The sequence below is a fragment of the Bombus bifarius genome, unplaced genomic scaffold (assembly GCF_011952205.1).
Source record: "Bombus bifarius isolate JDL3187 unplaced genomic scaffold, Bbif_JDL3187 scf7180000008203, whole genome shotgun sequence".
NCBI classification, from domain to species: domain Eukaryota; kingdom Metazoa; phylum Arthropoda; class Insecta; order Hymenoptera; family Apidae; genus Bombus; species Bombus bifarius.
The window spans coordinates 248,439-268,708 of NW_022884507.1; the positions used below are offsets into that span (position 1 = coordinate 248,439).

At 37.1% G+C, this 20,270-nt stretch overlaps 3 protein-coding genes across 3 annotated transcripts in view; 1 reads left to right on the forward strand and 2 right to left on the reverse strand.

Annotated features, from left to right (window-relative positions):
* Positions 1-5,427, forward strand: part of LOC117210472 (leucine-rich repeats and immunoglobulin-like domains protein 1) — a 204,047-nt gene extending 198,620 nt beyond the window's left edge. Inside the window, exons 4-5 of the mRNA XM_033453525.1 lie at positions 1,034-2,703; positions 2,767-5,427. Of these exons, the coding sequence (XP_033309416.1) occupies positions 1,034-2,703; positions 2,767-3,337 (2,241 nt within the window). The 3' untranslated portion in view covers positions 3,338-5,427. The remainder of the gene's footprint in view (positions 1-1,033; positions 2,704-2,766) is intronic.
* A 7,897-nt stretch (positions 5,428-13,324) lies between these two features.
* Positions 13,325-15,916, reverse strand: LOC117210471 (mitochondrial fission 1 protein). The gene is made up of 4 exons (XM_033453524.1): positions 15,676-15,916; positions 15,010-15,219; positions 14,824-14,929; positions 13,325-14,039 (listed from the first exon to the last, which is right to left on the reverse strand). The coding sequence occupies exons 1-4, from the start codon at positions 15,718-15,720 to the stop codon at positions 13,948-13,950; spliced, it is 453 nt and encodes a 150-aa protein (XP_033309415.1). The 5' UTR covers positions 15,721-15,916; the 3' UTR covers positions 13,325-13,947.
* A 432-nt stretch (positions 15,917-16,348) lies between these two features.
* On the reverse strand, positions 16,349-17,711 carry LOC117210469 (dTTP/UTP pyrophosphatase). Its single transcript, XM_033453519.1, has 4 exons — positions 17,347-17,711; positions 16,862-17,103; positions 16,638-16,784; positions 16,349-16,556 (listed from the first exon to the last, which is right to left on the reverse strand). The coding sequence occupies exons 1-4, from the start codon at positions 17,434-17,436 to the stop codon at positions 16,418-16,420; spliced, it is 618 nt and encodes a 205-aa protein (XP_033309410.1). The 5' UTR covers positions 17,437-17,711; the 3' UTR covers positions 16,349-16,417.
* Between the last annotated feature and the right edge of the window lie 2,559 nt (positions 17,712-20,270).

Genomic DNA, 20,270 nt, shown 5'->3' on the forward strand with positions numbered 1-20,270 from the left:
CATGATCAAATTTAACCGACACCAACCAACAATCGAATAACGCTAGCAAGGCTCGTTAAATAAAAACCAAAAAGCGATGACATTTGCATATTACATTTGATTAGAAACGATAACAAAGAGGTCGAATATGGTCACTTAGGTTAAGAGTCTCGGCGATATTTTCATGAAATTACAACGTCGCCTAATCATACTCGGCATCTGCGAGCGTGCCGTCGATTTATTCAGCACACACGCCGCTAAAGATTTGCACACGAAACACGTGCGTGCTGCCAGCAAGTATGCAGAAATGCTCGAATAAATAATATCAGAGCACGTTCGAGGACCTCGATTTATTAAATGGCGGCTGAATCTCGTGATACGGCTGAAATGGGAAATGAGTAATGGAGTCGAGTGCCGCGGTGACCTCGCAAGTAAGTTCGGTATTGCGAGCGTATAATCCTTTCCTAATGACGCACCCGTTTTTAGCCTTAAATGCGGCTGACACGTCGCAATCGTACAGCACCGTTAAAAGCAAGCCCTCTCGTGTTTTCCGCGCATTTCATGTACAGATTAACATACGTACGCAGAACAGCGAGCCTAATTTCACGGGACGTTCATCGCGGTTGAACCCAACCCACCTAGCTTTTCGGACGAATCTTCTCTAGGATTCGTTTCTACTACGCGTTATCCTCTCTGAGAAGCTTCCAATCTTTCGAAATAGATTTCAAGTTCCGATAGGATTGGATGGATCAAAAAATATCCGTGATCTTCGTAATTATGTTCAGGCTGGCCTGTATAGTCGAAAAACGAATAACTCCGTACGAAGGAATAAGTGGAAGGCATAACGTATAGAAGTTGATCTACTAAACTTAAGCCGAAGCAAAGATAACTTTGCTCGTTTGCGTCGATCACGGTAGTCGACGATCGCGGGTCTACGATAGTTTGACCAAGTCTTGGTAGAAAACTCGACGATAAATTAAATTAAATCACGTTCGACGATAAGCCGTAGTCAGTGAACCTACTTAATAAAAAGTTTCTTGTTTATCGTTCGCAGACGCCACGCTGCCGTGTAACCGTATCGGCTACGCTGTTGCACCTGCTCGTCCTGGCTGTCACGTTCGCGCTCGGAACGGCTGCGATCTGTCCAAACGGCTGCATCTGCGACGACGACAACCTCGTGGTATCCTGTATAGGCGCGAATTTGGACGTCATACCGATCGCCCTGAACCCGAGTATCCAGCGGATAGTGTTGAAGGAAAATCGGATAAAGATAGTGGACGCGGCGGCGTTTCAATTCTACGGGGACCTGAAAAACGTCGATCTATCGAGCAATCACCTGTTTACCATTCCCAACGGGAGTTTCGACGCGCAAAAGCAACTGGTGGAGCTTCATCTCAGACACAACAAGATCTCAGCGTTGACCGAGAAGACGTTTCAAGGTTTGAAATCTCTGACGGTACTGAATCTACGGGACAACTACTTGGAAAGTCTGAAGAACGGTCTGTTTGCCTCGTTATCAAAGTTGGAGGAACTAGACTTGGGAAAGAATCGCATATCGAAGGTAGAGCCAGGAGCTTTTCAAAAATTGGGTACGCTGAGAGTGTTGCATCTGGACGATAATCAGTTGAGAACCATCCCGTCGCCAGCTCTCGCGCCGTTGAACGCCTTGGCTGAGTTGCATATAGGTTGGAACGCCTTCTCGTCGCTTCCGGATGACGCGTTCAAGGGATTGGAACAGTTGACCGTGCTGGATATTACCGGTGCTGGTTTAGATAACATCAGCGACGGTGCTTTTCGAGGCTTAAACGCTTTGCGTACATTGGAACTGGATGGAAACAAGTTACGAGAAGTACCGACGAAACAGTTGGCGGTTCTGCCTCGCCTCGAAGAACTCACCTTGGGTCAAAACTTCTTCACGACTCTGAGATCCGGTGCCTTTCAAGGTCTATCCAAGTTGAAGAAGCTGGATATATCCGCGGCGAAATTGTTAATCACCGTCGAACGGGGTGCATTCTCGGACAACGCCAATTTAGAGACCCTGGTGTTGAACAGCAACAAACGGTTGACTACAATGGAGGACGGTTCTCTGGCCGGTTTACCCAACTTGAGGCATTTAATGCTACGTGACAACGCGTTCACCGGCTTCTCAGAGTCTTTGGTAGCCTGGAACGAACTGCGTCGACTGGATTTAAGCGAGAATCCCTTGGTCTGCGATTGTAGCTTGCTCTGGCTAGCCGAGGTTCTCGTCCCGAGAAACTCTAGTCCGGTATTATGCGCGGAACCTCCTGAATCAAAAGGGAAACCCATCAAGGGTATGACACCTGACGAACTAGGCTGCGCCTTCTCCGATCCCCGGAAACAAGCATTGTTAGCGACTTTAAGCGTCGCTGGCCTTGCCTTGCTCACCGGCTTGGCTCTGATCCTCTACTACAGATGTCGTAGACACGTCAGGGACGCCTTGAAGGACTACAAATGGAAGAATCGCGGCATTTCCCGCAAGGAACACGAGTATCAAAAAACTTTCTCCGAGGACGAGTACATGGTCAGATCCGCGTCCACTCACCATCATCACCATCATCATCAACCTCAGTCGCAACAGATCCCTTCTCATCATCACCATCACCATCTTCAACAGCAGCAGCTGCAACAACAGCAACAACAACAACAACAGCAACAGCATTCGCAGATAGCGGCGGGTATTAAACCTATACCTGTAACGGAACTGTAGCTAGAACTTCGGGCGGCGAGCCCTGGAACCGGCGGTGTGTGGTTCTTGCCCCATGGCAGCACTACTCTCGCTGAAGGCTTCACCTACATCGACGGGGAGACGGCGCGTCAAATGCGCCGTCCGGGAACGCTGCCCAATTCCGGCACGTCCGGACATCGTGCTGCCGCCGCTATAGAGGACGGCTCCACGCCATTGAGCGTCGCCGGCGATAATTGCTCGTCGACCGGCGCCAGGTTACATTACTCCAATCACTCTTTACGCCGCACGCCGCAACCGCCCCATCTGCCACCTCGCGACGCCGACAGCTCCTCGGAAAGAACGCAGAACGACTCGAGGCTTCAAAACGGTATACCCGGACACCATCGTGCGCCTCCGCCCCTTCCTTCCAGACACCAATCGTCCTGCAGCCAATCTTCCTACCCTACCCTGCCTATGAACGGCCACGCGACTCATCAGTTCCATCATTTCCCACGCGAGAAAGACAGATCGTCGGCTCGCGAGAGGAGTCGCGATCGGGACGTAGGCCTGCAATCCGTCCCTCATCGGTCCGACAAGCACCGAGATCTTCAGATGGAGATGGAGATACGCGACGGGCTGGACATGGGCGAAATAGGAACTTATCGAGCGTAAAGATACGCAGCACGAAAACGGGAACAAGGTGAACTCGTTTCGGAGGAGGCCAGAGCGCGGACAGGCCGAGCGAATTGAATCGAAGACTGAATTCGAACGTCGAATAGAGACTATCTGGCGGGTGAACGAGATTCAAATAGACCGCAGTTTACGCGTCTCCGTCCGATTTTCGCGCACGCACGTGATACGGTCGAAGAGGCAAAGATGCATCGAAGCGTTAGCCAGCAAACGATATCGATGCAATCGCGATGGAATTGGCCAACTCACGACTAAATCAAATCGAAGACTGATTACGACGGACATCGGTGAACAATATCGACAAGTAATTAACCGATACCGGTACATTCCAATCACCTGTCTGCCAGTCTTCGCTGGGATCGGCCAACACCAATTTCAATCAAATTACAACGTTTTGGTCGATGCAGTTTCTCTGAACGTCGATTGTACCGTGTCGTTGTAACGGCTCAACGAGAAATCTCCAATTTTTGCTGCAAAGAACAACCGAAAGGAACGTATAGAAAGATACGCGAGTTATTTTAACGGAAACGATGCTTCGCGTCAGGAATACGAAGAACAAGAGTATATCCGATGGAAATAAGAAGAGAAAGGAGGATTAATCGCGCATGCGAATCAAACGAGAGAGTCGATAATGAAAACGTCATGATGCCGAAGAAAATTGGTCGATAGGAAGAAAGGCCGACCGGCTATCGAGAATTATCAGAAGGTATCGATACGTTTCGTTAGACGTGGACGTTACATTCGCGTCACGATAGTTCAGTGACTCTAAGAGCGCTCCAAGGACTTCACGGTAAAAGGAAACCGACTCTACGAGGCAAGATGGATCAGATTGAAACGCGCGCGTGTGAAACGTCCGTGAAGAACTGTGTCGAAAAGACCGACGGAAGACGAGTTCAGTGTACGTTACCGCAATGGTTTTACGCGCAACTATAGAACGGTCGTCTTCGTCGTGAACAGAAAGAAAATCGCATGTTCGACACATCGATGACTTTGAAGATCTTTCGCGAAGAATTCGTAAAGGCGAAAGCAGAAGAGAAGAAGGTTGAAGGAAGATGAAAGTTCCAGACGAACTTGCTGAGAACGACGTTCGACGAACGTGCCAATGTTCGAACCGTAAAAGCACCTCGTTTGTAAACGTAATTCTGAAAAGTTCGTAGAGCGAAACAACCGAATCGAAATCCAAAGAAACGAGACTCGTCGGTTACGCTCCCTTCTCGTCGCTGTCGCTCGCGAACGATCCGACGAAATCATTTCGGGAATCATACCGCGCTCATGGTGAGAATCGCGGTGAATTTTCAAGCGCCTTAGAAAGCGAATAACTTGAGAAGAAAGACGCCGAGTCGTATTCGGAATGCTCTACTAAGCGTTTCGATCATTCGTTGTATCGTATATGCCCGGCTGGTATCATACGTTATACGTATGTATCATATATTTCGTATTTATTGGCGTGGTTTTAGATAACTTTATATCTATCTTTGTATTTTCTGTATTATTTAAGGAAACAACCGACTGCTTTTTTACATTTCCTTGAGATTTGTACATTTTTTCTCCCAGAAGAGTCGAGCTGATTAACCTTGTAAATTATTGTAAAGATATTTTTTAAATTTAGTCGTGTACAAAGAAAAAATGTACGAATTTGTAATAGAACACCTATTTTCTGAGTACGATTCGTAATAAATGAACGCTCGCACGAAACTCCGCTGCATGTGCTCGTGTACTTTCAGATATAATAAAAAGTCGACCGCTTAATTATACCTAAACCGTGAAATATCACAACAAAGGACGGTCTCAAGTTCACAACCTACGTGATGAAATCAAAGGAACCTTCAAGATCGAAAGTAACTTGGACGAAGTTGACTACCGAGAATAATCGCTCGACTGGAATATTCTCCTTCGCGAATCTGGAACATAAATGTATAACGAACTTTCTTGGACCGGAAGGAACTTTCGTGAAACTGGAACTTGATCGTGAACTTAGGCTTCAACTATTCAGGACGACAACACTGTCTCACGCTCTTTCGGATCGCCATCCAATTGTACTTAAAACAAGCGCTTGAAACAATTTTCTATTTAAGTCCGTGTGTCTTTGACTCGTACTACCGTTATTATTCTATTCTCTACTTCTAAAGAAAAGTTTGAACTGCAGAACAGAAGAAATTTCTATGTTAATTTCCATGCGTTTCATTCGATAGAACGTACATTTCGCTTATTCGTTTCAACCTCGCTCCGGTTCAACAACGAGTCGACGTTCTAGTTGATAGCTAAAGCTACACGTATGCTGTCGAACGTTCATCGAAAGATCCTTCGATTTTCTGGCATCGGACAATGGCTGCATTAACAAATCGAACTATTAGAAGACGCTTTCATTTGTGGAGAATAAAATGTGTATCGTAAGAGATGTATTCTCGTTCGACGTAGAATCGTAACTATATATAGTATATTTTAATGGAGCGAATTTTATTTTCCAAACGAAGCGTGAATATGTAGACGCGTGACATAGTTCAACGAACCGTACAAGTCGTAGCTCTTCGATCGTTAAAATTTAAGAATTAATTTGTAGCGTCTCGTCGATGCAGATACGTATATCATTGCCAACGTCGAAATTCCTGCGATAAAGATTACCGTTCGAAGCTGCTGTATCGCTAATCAAAGTGTCTCGACAGCCTGTAAGCTTCCCTGGCTGCTAAACTTTTGCTTTTTAAACTCACTATTTCACTGCGACGACCAGAAAAAAAAGAGGAGAAAGGGAAAAAGGCAAGGAAATACCTCAGAGTGTAAAGAATTTTACGATAAAGCTAGAAATTTCGGTTGTCGTGCAATGCTGTACCCGTCGTGAAAATCGATTGGCAAGACACGATACCTATACACGATTCTGGTCGCCCGGCCAGCTGTTAACCGACTAGAAGCAAAAACTTATCAACGTATTGAAACGTATTTTACGATTTACGTGTACTCGTACTTTAACCGCGATCGTTTCACCGCCAACTCGATAGCGATCGAAGCTCGAGCAGACTTTTCCGTTGTTATTCAGAACCGTGTACATTTCAGAATAGCTGGCGGTCGTTTTTATCCCACTGGGACATAGGTGGACATTAAAGGTGTAGGGTGTTCGGTATCTCGATGCAAAATTATTGGTTCCGTGTAGATACGGAATATCGTGATACAATGATAGACCGCGGTGAGACAGAGCCACAGGCATTGAAAAACGATCGTAAGCTAACGATATTCGAATAGCTCCCGATTTCTTTTCGGACACGTTCGTTCGTCCGCTGGTTTTTAGAATCAAACTGAAAAGTATAAAAGAATATCTGCGATATTATATATCTCGAGATTGTAAATAACATTACCTATATCGTTTACAAAGATTTCCTTTGGTTGTAACAGGTGTATATGCATTTTTCACGCGGTCGGAATACAGTGTATCTTCGTCAAGTACAGAGTATCATTCGGATAACTCAGTTTACTGGTATTTCCTCGTCTCGGGTTTGTCGCTGCCTCGCCGTTTGCTAATTACGCGACTGCAATTACGTGACTACAATACGATAAAAACAGCTTATCGGTATTCGATCGAACGTTGTCAGAAACGTCGTTCTAATTTCTAAAGTCAAACTTTCGACGAGAAAAACCACGATCCATAGTTCGGCTCGTTATCGAAAGTAACCGACGTTCCGTGACTGAGAGACGTCTTAAATTCGTCCCTCGATACCATCAAAATCCTGTTTCAAACAGCACGAACGATATCTCTCTTTCGATCGGCCAACCAACAACGTTAAGCATTCTCGTTGGTGACACGATACTCGAGACATTCTTTATCCAGTTCGAGTCTACGCAAACTTTTTTCTATTCAGGATATAAAACGGAAAAGAAATGCCAACTTTAAGATAATAATCGATAACTATATATATAATGCTCTCTAAAGTAAGCGAGCAAACTTTTTGGTCGACGCTCGTATACTAAAATTAATAATTCGTGTCAACAATTTCAGTTGCTGACGTTAAAGAACACATTTCCTCTCTTACGAAAACACAGAAAGGCAAATTTATGATAAGATACATGCAATGAATGAATTTTACGTTATGGAACGCAAAAACGCTATACTGACATTTACAACCGATAGACGGGCTCGTCGAGAGTGAAATTACTTAAAATCTCGTTATAATAACATGGGTAGCGTGAAAGAACATAGAAATCGTACAAAAGATATATTTAGCCGGTTTAGCTGGTCTAGTTGATTGCACATTGTACGCGGTCTTGCGCATGTGTATCGCGCTGCAACTCGGCGGAGCTCGGTTGGAAAAGATGAGAAGCTCGCGCGACGAGATTATTTTTCCGGCCGAGTGTACCCTGTGGAATTCCACGGTCACCCCGGTCGAGAAAGGTGACTGCACCTTGAATCGGCTCTCGCGCGCGGATCCCAACCGTGGAGAAGCTAAATTCCAGTTCAGGCCTTTGAACGAGCTTCGATTCCGGAATAGGTTTCGAGCAGCCATTCGCCAGCTATTGTTTCGAAGAAGAACGAGAAAGTCCTGTGCGCGTTTCCTAATCGCTGGTTTTCATGCGGGAAAACGCGCGTGCAAATTCCCTATTTAAGATTTTTTTACTTCAAACGGACATTTTGAAAGAACTTTACTTCTTCGGACGTGTCACTCTAAATTCACGATATTTAATAATTTCGTTTTAGGAATCATCGAGCATTCGTCGAAAATCCGTAATCGGATAGCGATAATACAGCGATAGGCGCGCGGTACAATCAGCTGCGTCGATGCTGGTAAATGCAAAGAGCAATTCAAACAGTTCAGCATTCAACGCTTCATTCAGAATTGAACAAACTTTGTCCGACAGAATATGTCAGTATAGTATCTGTGTTCGCAACAAGTAGCTTTTAAAAATTCAGTATCTATCCGGTACATGTCAGTCTGACCCATCCGTTTCGATCGCACTATCGTGTTTGGGAAAGTTTTCATTCATAAACGTCAGTGAAAAACATTTATTAACTCGAAAATGGATTAACACGCGTGTACGTAGTATTTTACATTTTGTTTGTTGGGAACGTTAAATCGATGACTGTTAAAGGATTCCCAATTCTGTACACGAGAGAGAAAAAATTGCTCACCGATATGAGTACCTGATACGTTTCATATTTCGTTTAATCGCGACCGGTATCCATTTGCTTTAACTTGCGACAAAATGGTAAAAATGATTAAGCAATTGAAAAAGTTATCCCATAGATCTCGTTGAACTAATAATCTAAAATTACAAACGTTTCGCTTCTACAACCGAAGACAATTGAATTAAGCGCATGGATTAAATTATCAGGCGATAATTCTATATTCTCGAATAGTCGAGATTAAGTAACGGATATATTAAATTTTGTATTTTGTAAAACGAACGTATATGTCATATACTTCGTTCCATTATGCTAGAACAAACATTTATCAAACTAATCGGCTTCGATTCTCTTGCGTGATCCTTTAAATTATAAATTTAAATATGATACTAGAAATCGAGTGCCATTGCAATTTACCAACGTATTCGAAACATACGTTTCGTAGATTACCAGTCTTTCGTACTATTCTATATTTTTTTAACTACTAATTTATTTATTCTAATTAAAATTTTTTATCTTATAATAAATTGGTATTTTTTTGTTGCAATATATATTTCTTTTAACGTAACCATTTAAATCTCCAACGTAATTACTAAAATTTCGACTATTTCTTCAAAAATATGTTCGATCGATGTCTCGAGAAACGTTATGATCAGTTGTTCGCTGTTATAAATCAGCAATTAAATGCTAATGTGTCTCCGGAAATATTGAGCATCTTAAAACTTTATTTTATTAAGACGGAACGGACGATAGAAATATAAAAGAAAAAGATATGCGTATACAAAACCTCGATCAAGACGTGTTTTCAACAAGTGGTTAAGAGATAATTGAAAACGGAATAAGTAATCAAAATTGCGGCATATTTTACGAAGCAACCTAATATCTGTAATAAAATATTCATAAGCATCTATTATGCGGACATGCGTACTTTAAGAAACTATTATTTTTTTTTTTTTTTTTTTTTTTGTAGAAACGTTCGTATTTTAATTTTCGTACTTAATCTGGAATCCGTGCCAATCGAGTACAGATCGCCTTTACACGTGCACACACAAAAGTAGATATAAAATTTATCTCGAGGCAAGAGCCTTTGATATTTAAGATTTTACAAAGATTTTCTTCCGTTATATCCTAACGGGAAAATAGCATTTTTAGTTGAAGCAACAATAAAGATAAATGAAGTTTACACGAAAAACTGCAAGTTATATCGTTTTGCTCCGTTCGCTTTCAATTTTGTATCATCACTGTACTGCCACTTAACCGGAATATCCGACACCCTCTGTGTTCATAAGAATCATCGTTCCGCGACATTTTAGAAATAATTTTAACGCGAAATCGAATCGCCATTGTCATTCGAACGTAAACAGAATCTCGAGCGTCGACTGTTTCTCGTTATTCATTGTCGATTCTCGTCTGACAAATCAAGAGATTAAATACGAAAAACAGCAAATCGAAGGTGATTCGCGTTCGAACTGTCAAATGGATCGTCATACCCGTTAGATCCATATAAAAGCGATCAACCGTGAGTAACGATGCATCTAGTTTCGTAAGTTGGACGCTTTCCAAAATACTCGCACAAATCTTATCGCGCGTAGCTTTTCAGTGGTTGAAGTTCGCTAACACCGGTAAAAGAGTATCGTATCGAGAAATCGGCATGAACACGTCCACCGTTGATCAATTTCCATTGTCGATGCCACTGTTCGCCAAATTATAATCTTACGTCATAAAATTATATCTTCCTTTCGTACAAAATTTTGCATACGCATTGCGAAGAACTCCATGCCGATTTGAATCCGAGACATGATCTGTGAGCGTGTTAAACCGTTGTTTTTTACCTGATTCATTTTCCCTTTATACCTAATATCGGATATATATGTCTACATCACGAAATAATATTTATCTCGAACGTTCTTTTCTATATGTTGAGCGCATTATTATCTAACATTTATCTACGTACTGAAATTCGTTTGAGCGCGATATGTCGTGTGAAACGTATAGAATCGCGAATGTGAATCTTATCGATCGTCTCCGTTATCGAAAATATAGTAAAAATTCGCTCATAAATTCGTGAAATTTCTTCGCAAAGATCGCGTAACAGGCGTGGAAGAAATGACGAAACGTGTTCGCAAAACGTCCCTAACGTCTGTTCTGTACGAGGGAGAAACTGCTGATATCCTATCCAATGTATTCCGACGGAATGGTCGGGATCGAATTCAAGTAACTCAAAAATTAATGTAGTGGTAAGCCAGCATTAAATATATCAGATCTTATTTTTTAAGCAACGCAAGAGTTTGCGGGCGCATAGGTGTGACGCCTTGAGAGCGAATGTAAGAAAACACAGGGAATCGATGTCTGAATTTCATTCCTTGACACTGTTCACCTGTGTTTTCCACGATCGAATCTGCGAATGCATTGGAAGAACCCTAAGTAGAATGTCCGATTGTAATTAAATATATTGTAAATGTCGGGTCAAATGTCGTAGATAGACGGGGAAATATGTAGAAAAACAGAGTATTACTCTATCATGATAAAAAAAAAAAGAAAAAAATGGGCGAAGAAAATTGTATATTTTAGGATATGGCTGTTGTGTTAAGCAGAAAGAAGAAATAATTACGTAAACGAATTGCGTCGCATCGTATCGTGTTGCTAGTCAATCGACACGTGTTGAAAAATAAAGACGAATAGACGACGATTCGGCGAGAGTGGTGTAAAGAGCAAGATCGAGTAAGTTAATCATCTCAGAAATATTAAATTATTGTACAAAATTTAATGCCGATAGTTTGTAAGGCCTATCGTTTTACTTGTACGAGATCCATTTATGTTTATAACGTACGATCTATTCGATACTATCGTGCTAAGTTGAATGGCGCGTAAACTCGTATCTATGCACACGATTTATTCACGTTCCTTTCGCGTACGAGAGACAAGCTGGAGTTCTGACTGGTTCCCAAGTTTCTTTAACTATCCTACGCATTATGATTCCGATTCAACAAACGCAGATAATATAATATTTGAAACAGAATGTACTTTGAATTATAATTTGACGATAATTTATCCATATTTTATATCTAACATGGTGTTGAAACAGCAAATAGCTAAAGTTGACTTAAGTAGCTTTTAAAACATCGTAAGACAGGATTATATCAATGTATTTTATACCGACCATTTTTTAAAAATCACGATCGGTGACAATATTTCCACCAAATACCAAATTCTTTTTCCTTTCTTCTCTCTCTTTTTTTTTTTTTTTTTAATACGTAAATAGATAAATTTTGACTATATTTAGCAAGATTTCTTCAAGTACATCTTCGTATAAACATTCGCAAATACTTTTTATACACGAAGATGGTATTATCATTAAAACCGCAATTAATAGAATTAAAGGAAGATATAATACACTGGAACAAGTAAGAACTCTCGCTAGTTTATCTATGCAGTAGCGGCTGACTTCGATGTCCATCCCAATTCTTCGACCACGTGCACTCTGAATCGTTTCCAATTTCAAACAGAAAAGACTAAAGGACTCGCGAGGCTTCACGAAACTGTCAACATGGGAAGGAAGGAGCGAGGAAACGCGTTAGAGGATCAGCCGGCAAACGAAATCTAACATGCACGCGGACACACTGTACATTCGTGTAAAGCATAGCGGAGCCTTATTGAGAAAGCAATATGCATCCTTTAAAAAAAACTGCTTAAAGTATTTTCAAGCTGCTAATTCTACTTGAATAATTAATTCCTATGCTAAGTAATATCGAGGCAATCTGGATTCTCGAAAAATGGGAATCGTCTTCTGCGGCTTCGTCATCGCGAAACTCACTGAAGAAGATCACCTTTTTGGAGAACCATCGATGTAACCCACGGATAGCACTTCAAACTTTATACGTACATTGTCTTTTTCACAGCCAACTGGTCGCCTCGATCGTTCACACTGCCACCTAATTTTTTCACTATTTATGTATTTACTTTTACAAAAAATTACCAAATTTTATATTTCTTTTCGAACGTACCAAACGAAAATTATATCATATCGCGCAATATAATATTTGCATACATATACATATTTTTCGCTACCGTGGGCGGCAGTCAGAGCCCTCTCCACCCCGTATGTAAATACACTACCGAAAATAGTACGTATAAAAATTATTCATCGCCTATAAGATACAATTTTCTCCTACTTATTGAATCTTTATTGAAGTATATAATAAAAACGTGAGTGCAGTCCCGGTTCCACCAGCTTCCTCTTCACCGCTTTTGCCGCGGCTCAACACCGTCAAACATGTAAATATGTGTCGTGAAAAGACAAAATAAAGAGGAGGCCGAGGGAAACACGACGGTGCTCGAGAAAAATAGTAGCGGCGCTCCATATTTTGGCGTAAAAATTAAGCGAACGTGCAAACTCGTAAAACCAAACGGGGAGAAAGTGGTTTTAGCGAGTCCCTTGGGCCATAACATAGGTCACTAAATATAATAATATTATAGGAATATCTCAGCGTTATTTTGTACATAAACAACTTTATCAACGGATATTAAGAAGTCATCAATAAATCTACATATAAAAAGACAATCCGTATAATTTTCTTTCCGATATCTATTCCCCTATTTTATATATTTTCTCAAATATACTCGCTCCATACATCGGATTAATAAAATGAGATCGTTAAAGTGTTAGATTGATCCGTTTTAAACCTATTAAATTTATTAACAAACATATATTGTAGAAAAATTGGCATATAGTTTGTGATGTGTCTCATGTGTGAGAATATGTTGATCGTATTATACAAATAATACAATATTTATTTAAATATTTAAGGCATAATGTAGGCATTGGGCATAGTTATGGAATATAGATCAGTGAACATAAGATGTAATATAGACGTAATATATTTATTTCATCAAAGATTTAAGTAACAATACACATAAATAAGACAATACAATACTTTTATTTTTATATACAAAAGCTACGTTTATCTGCACTGCGGTTTCGGCATAAATATATTTTTTTGACGTACGTGGATTTAAATTAAATAAATCTTTAAATCATTGATACATATATATATCTTATTTATAAACAACTAAACACAGAACAAAACACGAAACATTCGGAATGTCTTTCTTTTATAAATTAACGTATATATTATTAAAAAATTATTTTTGACAATCTAAAAAGAGGATACATATGATTTTATGATACATGAGAGAGTGTAATTGAGTTTACGAAAATCTAAAAAATAATACACATATATATTTATTACCGTGTATTGCTTATATGACGTATTATTTGCTTTTCTGTAAAAATAAATTTGACATTCTACATTACGAATCGCATTGCAGTTTACTTAATTTGAACACAAGACTATTTCTATTGTCCTGTCTCTTTTTTTTTAAATAAAATCTTTGGTGATATTAATTAACAAATTGTATATAACACATTGTACAAAGTAACTATTTCATATCACACAATAGTCATAAGCTTTTTCACGTGAATAAATTAGTTTCTTTTGACCATAGCAAAGCTGAGGCCGAGAATACTTGCAATACCGATAATAACCCCTCCTGCAATGGCCATACCGTATAGACCTTCTGTAAAAAAAAAATCCTCGTAATAATTTAAAAATTAACATTTTTGTCTTTTTTGCTTCATTCATATTACAAAATGCCATAAAGAAAAAGATATGCTTGTGACTAGAATTAAAGTATATGAAACAAACACAAGTTGAATACTGTAAAGGTATTGAAAAAATTTCATATATAATACTACTTTTATTAAACATGTAAAATATACACACAGAAAGAGTAGCAAACACAATTTTCTAGTATTAACACGAAGAGCTAATATAATTATATTAATAAGGAAAGGTCAACAGTGTGAAATGAATACTCCTAATAAAATTGTATTAAGACCTATGTGATAAATACTGCTATCATTTTAGAAGTACGCAAGTCCGTTCTTTATTCGTTTCATTAAAATAATTCAGATCAAAGATATGCAAAATGCAATTTCTATATCATTTAATATAAACATGTATACATATATACACAGGTACAGAGCATTTGTACTTTCCTAGTATAGAGAACATAATGAAATTATCATGTTAGTAATGTGCAGACTTCTTGATTCATTCATGATATAACATCTAAGTTATTTACAGGTATAAGATATTAAATGAAATTAATATCAGTTAACTTTGACTAAAGGAAATGTAATAACTACTAACCCATGAAAGTATTACTATTGTAAAAAATAAAGATAAAATGATTGATTTATACTACATGCTGACTGTAAAAGCATCAAACTGACGACGAAGCATCAAACGAATAACAAACTTTATCTGTCTAAAGCAATAATAATTTATAAAAAAGAAACCTTTTTCCATTTTTTTCTTGATCAATGTTTCCAGATGTTGTACTTGTTGATTTCCGGGTTCAACTTGAAGAAACGATCTGACATATGCTAAAGCTTTCGTATATTCCTATAAAGAAAATAAATAAATACTAATTAAACAGTGCTGTTTATTTTGAAAAATTTCAGCAGGCTCGTAAAAGTCCATACCTTTATTCTAGCATTTCCAATAGCTAAATAATAGAGACAATCTCGTTTCTCACTATCGTTATGATTGCAATATAAATCTTCCAATAACATTATTCCCTTTCTGATGTCTGCAGGATATTTACTTCTAACAAGACACCAAGCATATTCAAATTGTGCTTTTTGTGTTATAACAGATGAACGTAATTGTTCGTTATATATACGTTCAAATTTCTGAAACAGAAAAATCATTTTTTAATCTCTCGGTTTATGATGTAATACTTTTGTGTATCTCTGAAGTATGAGTAACCGATGAATAATGTTGTCATTTTATTTTGATTAGAGCTTAATATATAGATTTATTACAAGCTTCGTACAAAGACATTATGTATTAAATATAATTGCAAAATTCCTTAGAAAGCCTACCATAATTTTATATCAAAAGAAAAATGAATAGAAATCGCATAACCTTTATTGCTATATAGACACATTCAGTGTTATTTTACAGTATAAGCAAATGGAAATTTTATTTTGCAAATTTAATAATCAAATATTTAAAAATATTTCATACTACATACATTAATTATGTATTATTATATTACTTATTATATATTTAAAATATGTGATTGAAACATTAAGGAGTCGACAAGTAAGAATGGTTTTCGTGTATTCTTTATTAAAAGAGTGTACCTTTAAATCATCAGAAGAAACAACCTCTTCAAGAACGTCCTCCATCTTCTAATACAAATTCGCAAGAAAACTACGAAAAACAATTTATCCTGTTCTAAATTCTACCTTAAAAGCAAAGAACTCATTACAAAACTACCAACTTCGGTCCGGCAATTGAGCTGTCAAAGGCAAAGAAACAAGCAAGTTCACATATGCGCTTCTACTTACAGTCACTACTTATTGGTAAGAATAGCAAGGCGCCATTATATGTATGGTTTAAACGACCATAAAGATATACATGTATATTGGACTTTGTTCTTTTAACAAAATCATTTTGATTTTATGATGTTGGCAGTGCCAAACTAAACCAAACGTCTCTAGATTAAAAAATACAACTTTTCGCTTAACACAATAAGTATATGTTTAATCTTAAAATAAAGGAAAGAAAAAGTTCGTTTAATCATGCGCTGTGGTGGTAACTCAAAAATATTAACAATTGATTTAAAAATAAATAAATTAATCTATTTTTCATAAGTTATATGTAAAAAATGTTTCATGTAAAAAATAAAAAATGATATAAAAAGAAATATACGCTGCTGCAGCAGATAAAATCCTAATGTATATTTTGTGTTAAAATTAATATAAGTAAGGAAATGGAAGACTGAGCGAAAGAAGATACAAATAACACAAACTATCCTGTTTTTCAAACATTTATTATGAAATCAATTACTCGTAGTTCATTAACAATATATATTTTTTCATGTTAGTTATTACCAAACATTTCATTTAATCGTTTTGTCAATGAATACAATGGCAAGCCCATTACTGTATAAAAATCACCGTCTATTTTTTCAATTAAACAACCGCCAAGACCTTGTACGCCGTAACCTCCAGCTTTATCTCTGCAAAAAAAGAAATAATTAGCAATATTTTCACATTATTAAGATTATAACATTTACAAAAAGATGAAATATTTTACTCACAGTGGTTCCCCTGATTTTATATATGCCCATATCTGTTCTTCCGATATGTCACCAAATTTTACTTTTGTAGATTCATAAAAATTGACTTCTTTCTTTGGCGTTTTTAAACATACTCCGGTATAAACTATGTGTTCCTTATTTGCTAAACTAAAATCATATTTTTACTTAAATTAAGTTGACGTTAATATTACTTATGTATAAAGTAATATATAGTTATATTTTACCTTGATAACATTTCAAATGCATGTAAGTTATTCTTTGGTTTACCATAAATGACATCACCCATTGTAACCAAAGTATCTGCACCAATTATTAAGGAAGGTGGTGTTACATCTTCCTTTAATCTATCATATACTTCTTGCACTTTATATTTTGCCAAGTCTTGTACATAGTCACCAGAATTTTTATATGCCGATCTATCTAAATTTTCATCATACGTAGATGATACTACTTCTATATTTATACCCTAACATACAAAATAGATATATCCATGTACTACAGTACTAGTATAGTTATATTAGTATAGTTATAGTACTGTCGCAAATTAGTAATATTTAATTATATGTATATTAAGGCTTATGACAAATTAGACTTATGTAAAGTTTGCTTTTTTAAATAGGTTATTATGTCATTTACTAAGGTTACAATAATACATAAATATTTTCTGATATTATAGTAACTGTGTTTATGAATGTTATAAAGAAGTTACCAATTGCTTCATTATTTCATATCGTCTAGGAGATCCACTGGCTAATACAACTCTACCTGCTGTCAAGACTTGCACTACTTGTTCAAACATTATTTTTTCTTTTCAGATTGCATTAATGAAGTAGCTTTAGGAATAAAGTCTTGCAAAAGTTCAATATTAAGGTTTCCTATGTAATCTTTCTATCTATATCTTTTTATCATTTTTAAGAATACAAATTAATTTATTATTCAATCAAGATGATTATATAATCACTCATAAGGTACAGAATACAGAATACATAGGCCTATCATTGTATGGGTCAACCGACGAGGTACAACTCACAGATTACAGACGTACAGAACTGTCCTTACAATTAGTCAATGCTGTCACATTATTGTTACATGATAAGATAAATACAATGTTTCCAGATGTCGCTAGTTACGAAGTTTTCTGCTAACGAGTTTAATACTCCATAGGAAACTATTTGGCATTTTGAGTTGAAAGGAACATTTTATTTTTCACTGTAACAAATCAGATTTAATTTTCGATTTTAAGATCTTTATTTCTTTATCTATTTTAATACGATTACAGAGATTACGTCTATCACTTATCTAAGTTTGGTTTAGTAGTATTTATATATATATATATATATATTCATTTATAGCATTCATAGAAAAATAAAAATATTTTATTTATTACTAAGTAGACTATGTTTATAAAAAATTATATTTCTATTGGAAATTTGAAATTTAATCAGTAATAATTGGAGGAACATATGTTTAATTAAACATATATCTACATAAATAAATAAAAGTACACAAAATGTTGAACTTCTAGGAGATATCGTCGGTTGCATTAAAACAATTTCAGAAATACAAACGAGGTGGCATATAACAAGATATCGTGTAACCGTTTTGTCAGTTCGATGAAATTAAAATCGACTAAAAGTGCGTAAAAGCGACGGGCATGGCAACACGCACTCGTGATATTCATTAACGGCTGTTACGAGAAAGCGAAGTGGAGGATAAGCGGACGGTTCATATCGTTCAAACTTAGTCTTATACCTTACTATACCTTTTTATTACTTGCTATCATAAAACGTATTTTCAGTGTTACATACTTAATTTGTAAATCAAATATACTGTCATAAAAAATGGATGGAATTTTTTTAAAACTAACATCGAGTACACGTAGTGTTAAGCCTACGTGTTTTAATGGAATCATCTAGAAGTTGGGATGGTAATTGAATGTGGATGACAAAAGAGAAGACGATTAAAGGCGTAAAGGGTAAGTAAAAGGGGAATAGGGTGAATATATAGCGCAGCTTAAAAATATTAGAGCGGGAAGGAGAACTATTTTCTAGACACAGAAGATTCTAATACATCGTAATCGGTAAATTACGTAAATGCCGCATGCCATGAACGAACCTAAAGGTCAGTCAGTCCGAGGTCTTACATAATCGCAAGGCGAAAGGTTGACCCATCTTTACGCCGTAGCCTTCCAACTGAACAAAGATTTCGTGGCATTTTTTCGCCATACCTCGCATTGTTTCGACGGTGCAACGATCTTAACAGTTACATTAATTAATTCAAAACGATATTTTGAGTGGTGGGAGGGGGGAGGGGGGGTTGTCACGATTCTTATAATTAGCCTTACTTCTAACAGCATCTGTGATGCTTATCTGTTGTGTTATTTTATTTCATTATGATTTTTATTGTACAATGGACATTTCATGGCGACATTTGATTGACCGTACTTGAGATAATATCATAAAATTGAGTTCATTGTGAATAAATTACTTGCGTACTTAATTCTGTCTAGAATCATATTGCTGTTGAATTTGAAGTCATTAAGAAACTTCCAGTTATATAGTTTACGGAAAAGATTCGAACCGATTAAAATATGTACTTTCTTTGCATAAAGACTACTATAATTTCAAAGAAATTGAAATCTGCGGAAACGTATTGATTGCAGCTGAAGATGCAAATTACCCGGAATTCTCGAAGATGATTTCATGAAAACAACATTGGTTATCTGAAGATCTACATAATCAAAGACTATGACGAGCAGGATATTAAAAACCAGTTATTAAAGAGTATTCATAGACAGAATGCCAAGATAAACGTAGATGATGTACGCTATTGTTACTTCATACGTTTGCCTCTTTACGGAATTGTAAATGGAAACAAAGATCTTAGGAGAGCGGGGAACATTCTTCAGTAAGAGGAAATTTGTTGCAATTTTTGTAAAAACAGTGAAACTTAGTAGCTCCTAATAATCAAATTTGAGGTAAATCTTTGAAAAAAAAGGAACAAAACGAAGAACCTTTAGAATCCTTTTGTTCTTTATTACTTTTAGTTAAGGAAACGCGTAACAATAAGATATAGGATCTATACCTATATCTATATAGGATATATACTAATATATATCATATGATACTAATATACTGCAATACAACCAAATATATGTATATTAAAAGAGAAGGAGAAAGGAACAAGAAAATATGATAGGTACATGTCGCTTTCTTTTTTTCCTTTTTCATATATTTATTTTCTGAATATTGGAACTTCCAATGAATGACCAATGATCGTAAGATATTATGAAAATTAAAAATTATGAAAGTATTCTCGGTCCCACGGAGAAATAAATTACGTTAATAAGCACGAAGCGTCTTCTCGTACTTTCACTAACTTTACATATCCTTCTTATCTCTGCCGAGTCTGAATTTGCCTCATCCGTATCCTGAAGTTGTTCCTTACCATATAATCAAGGTTAATAGGAAAATTAAGTTAAATGAGACAATTTTGGTTAAAAACTATGAAACGATGACAAGAATTGCATCATAAGTATGTGGTATGCAATCCTTGAGCCGACAATTGGAAAAGAAAGTGAGATGTTCTGGCTCGTCCAGTTTGGCGGATTTGCGAAGTCGTATACTAAATGTG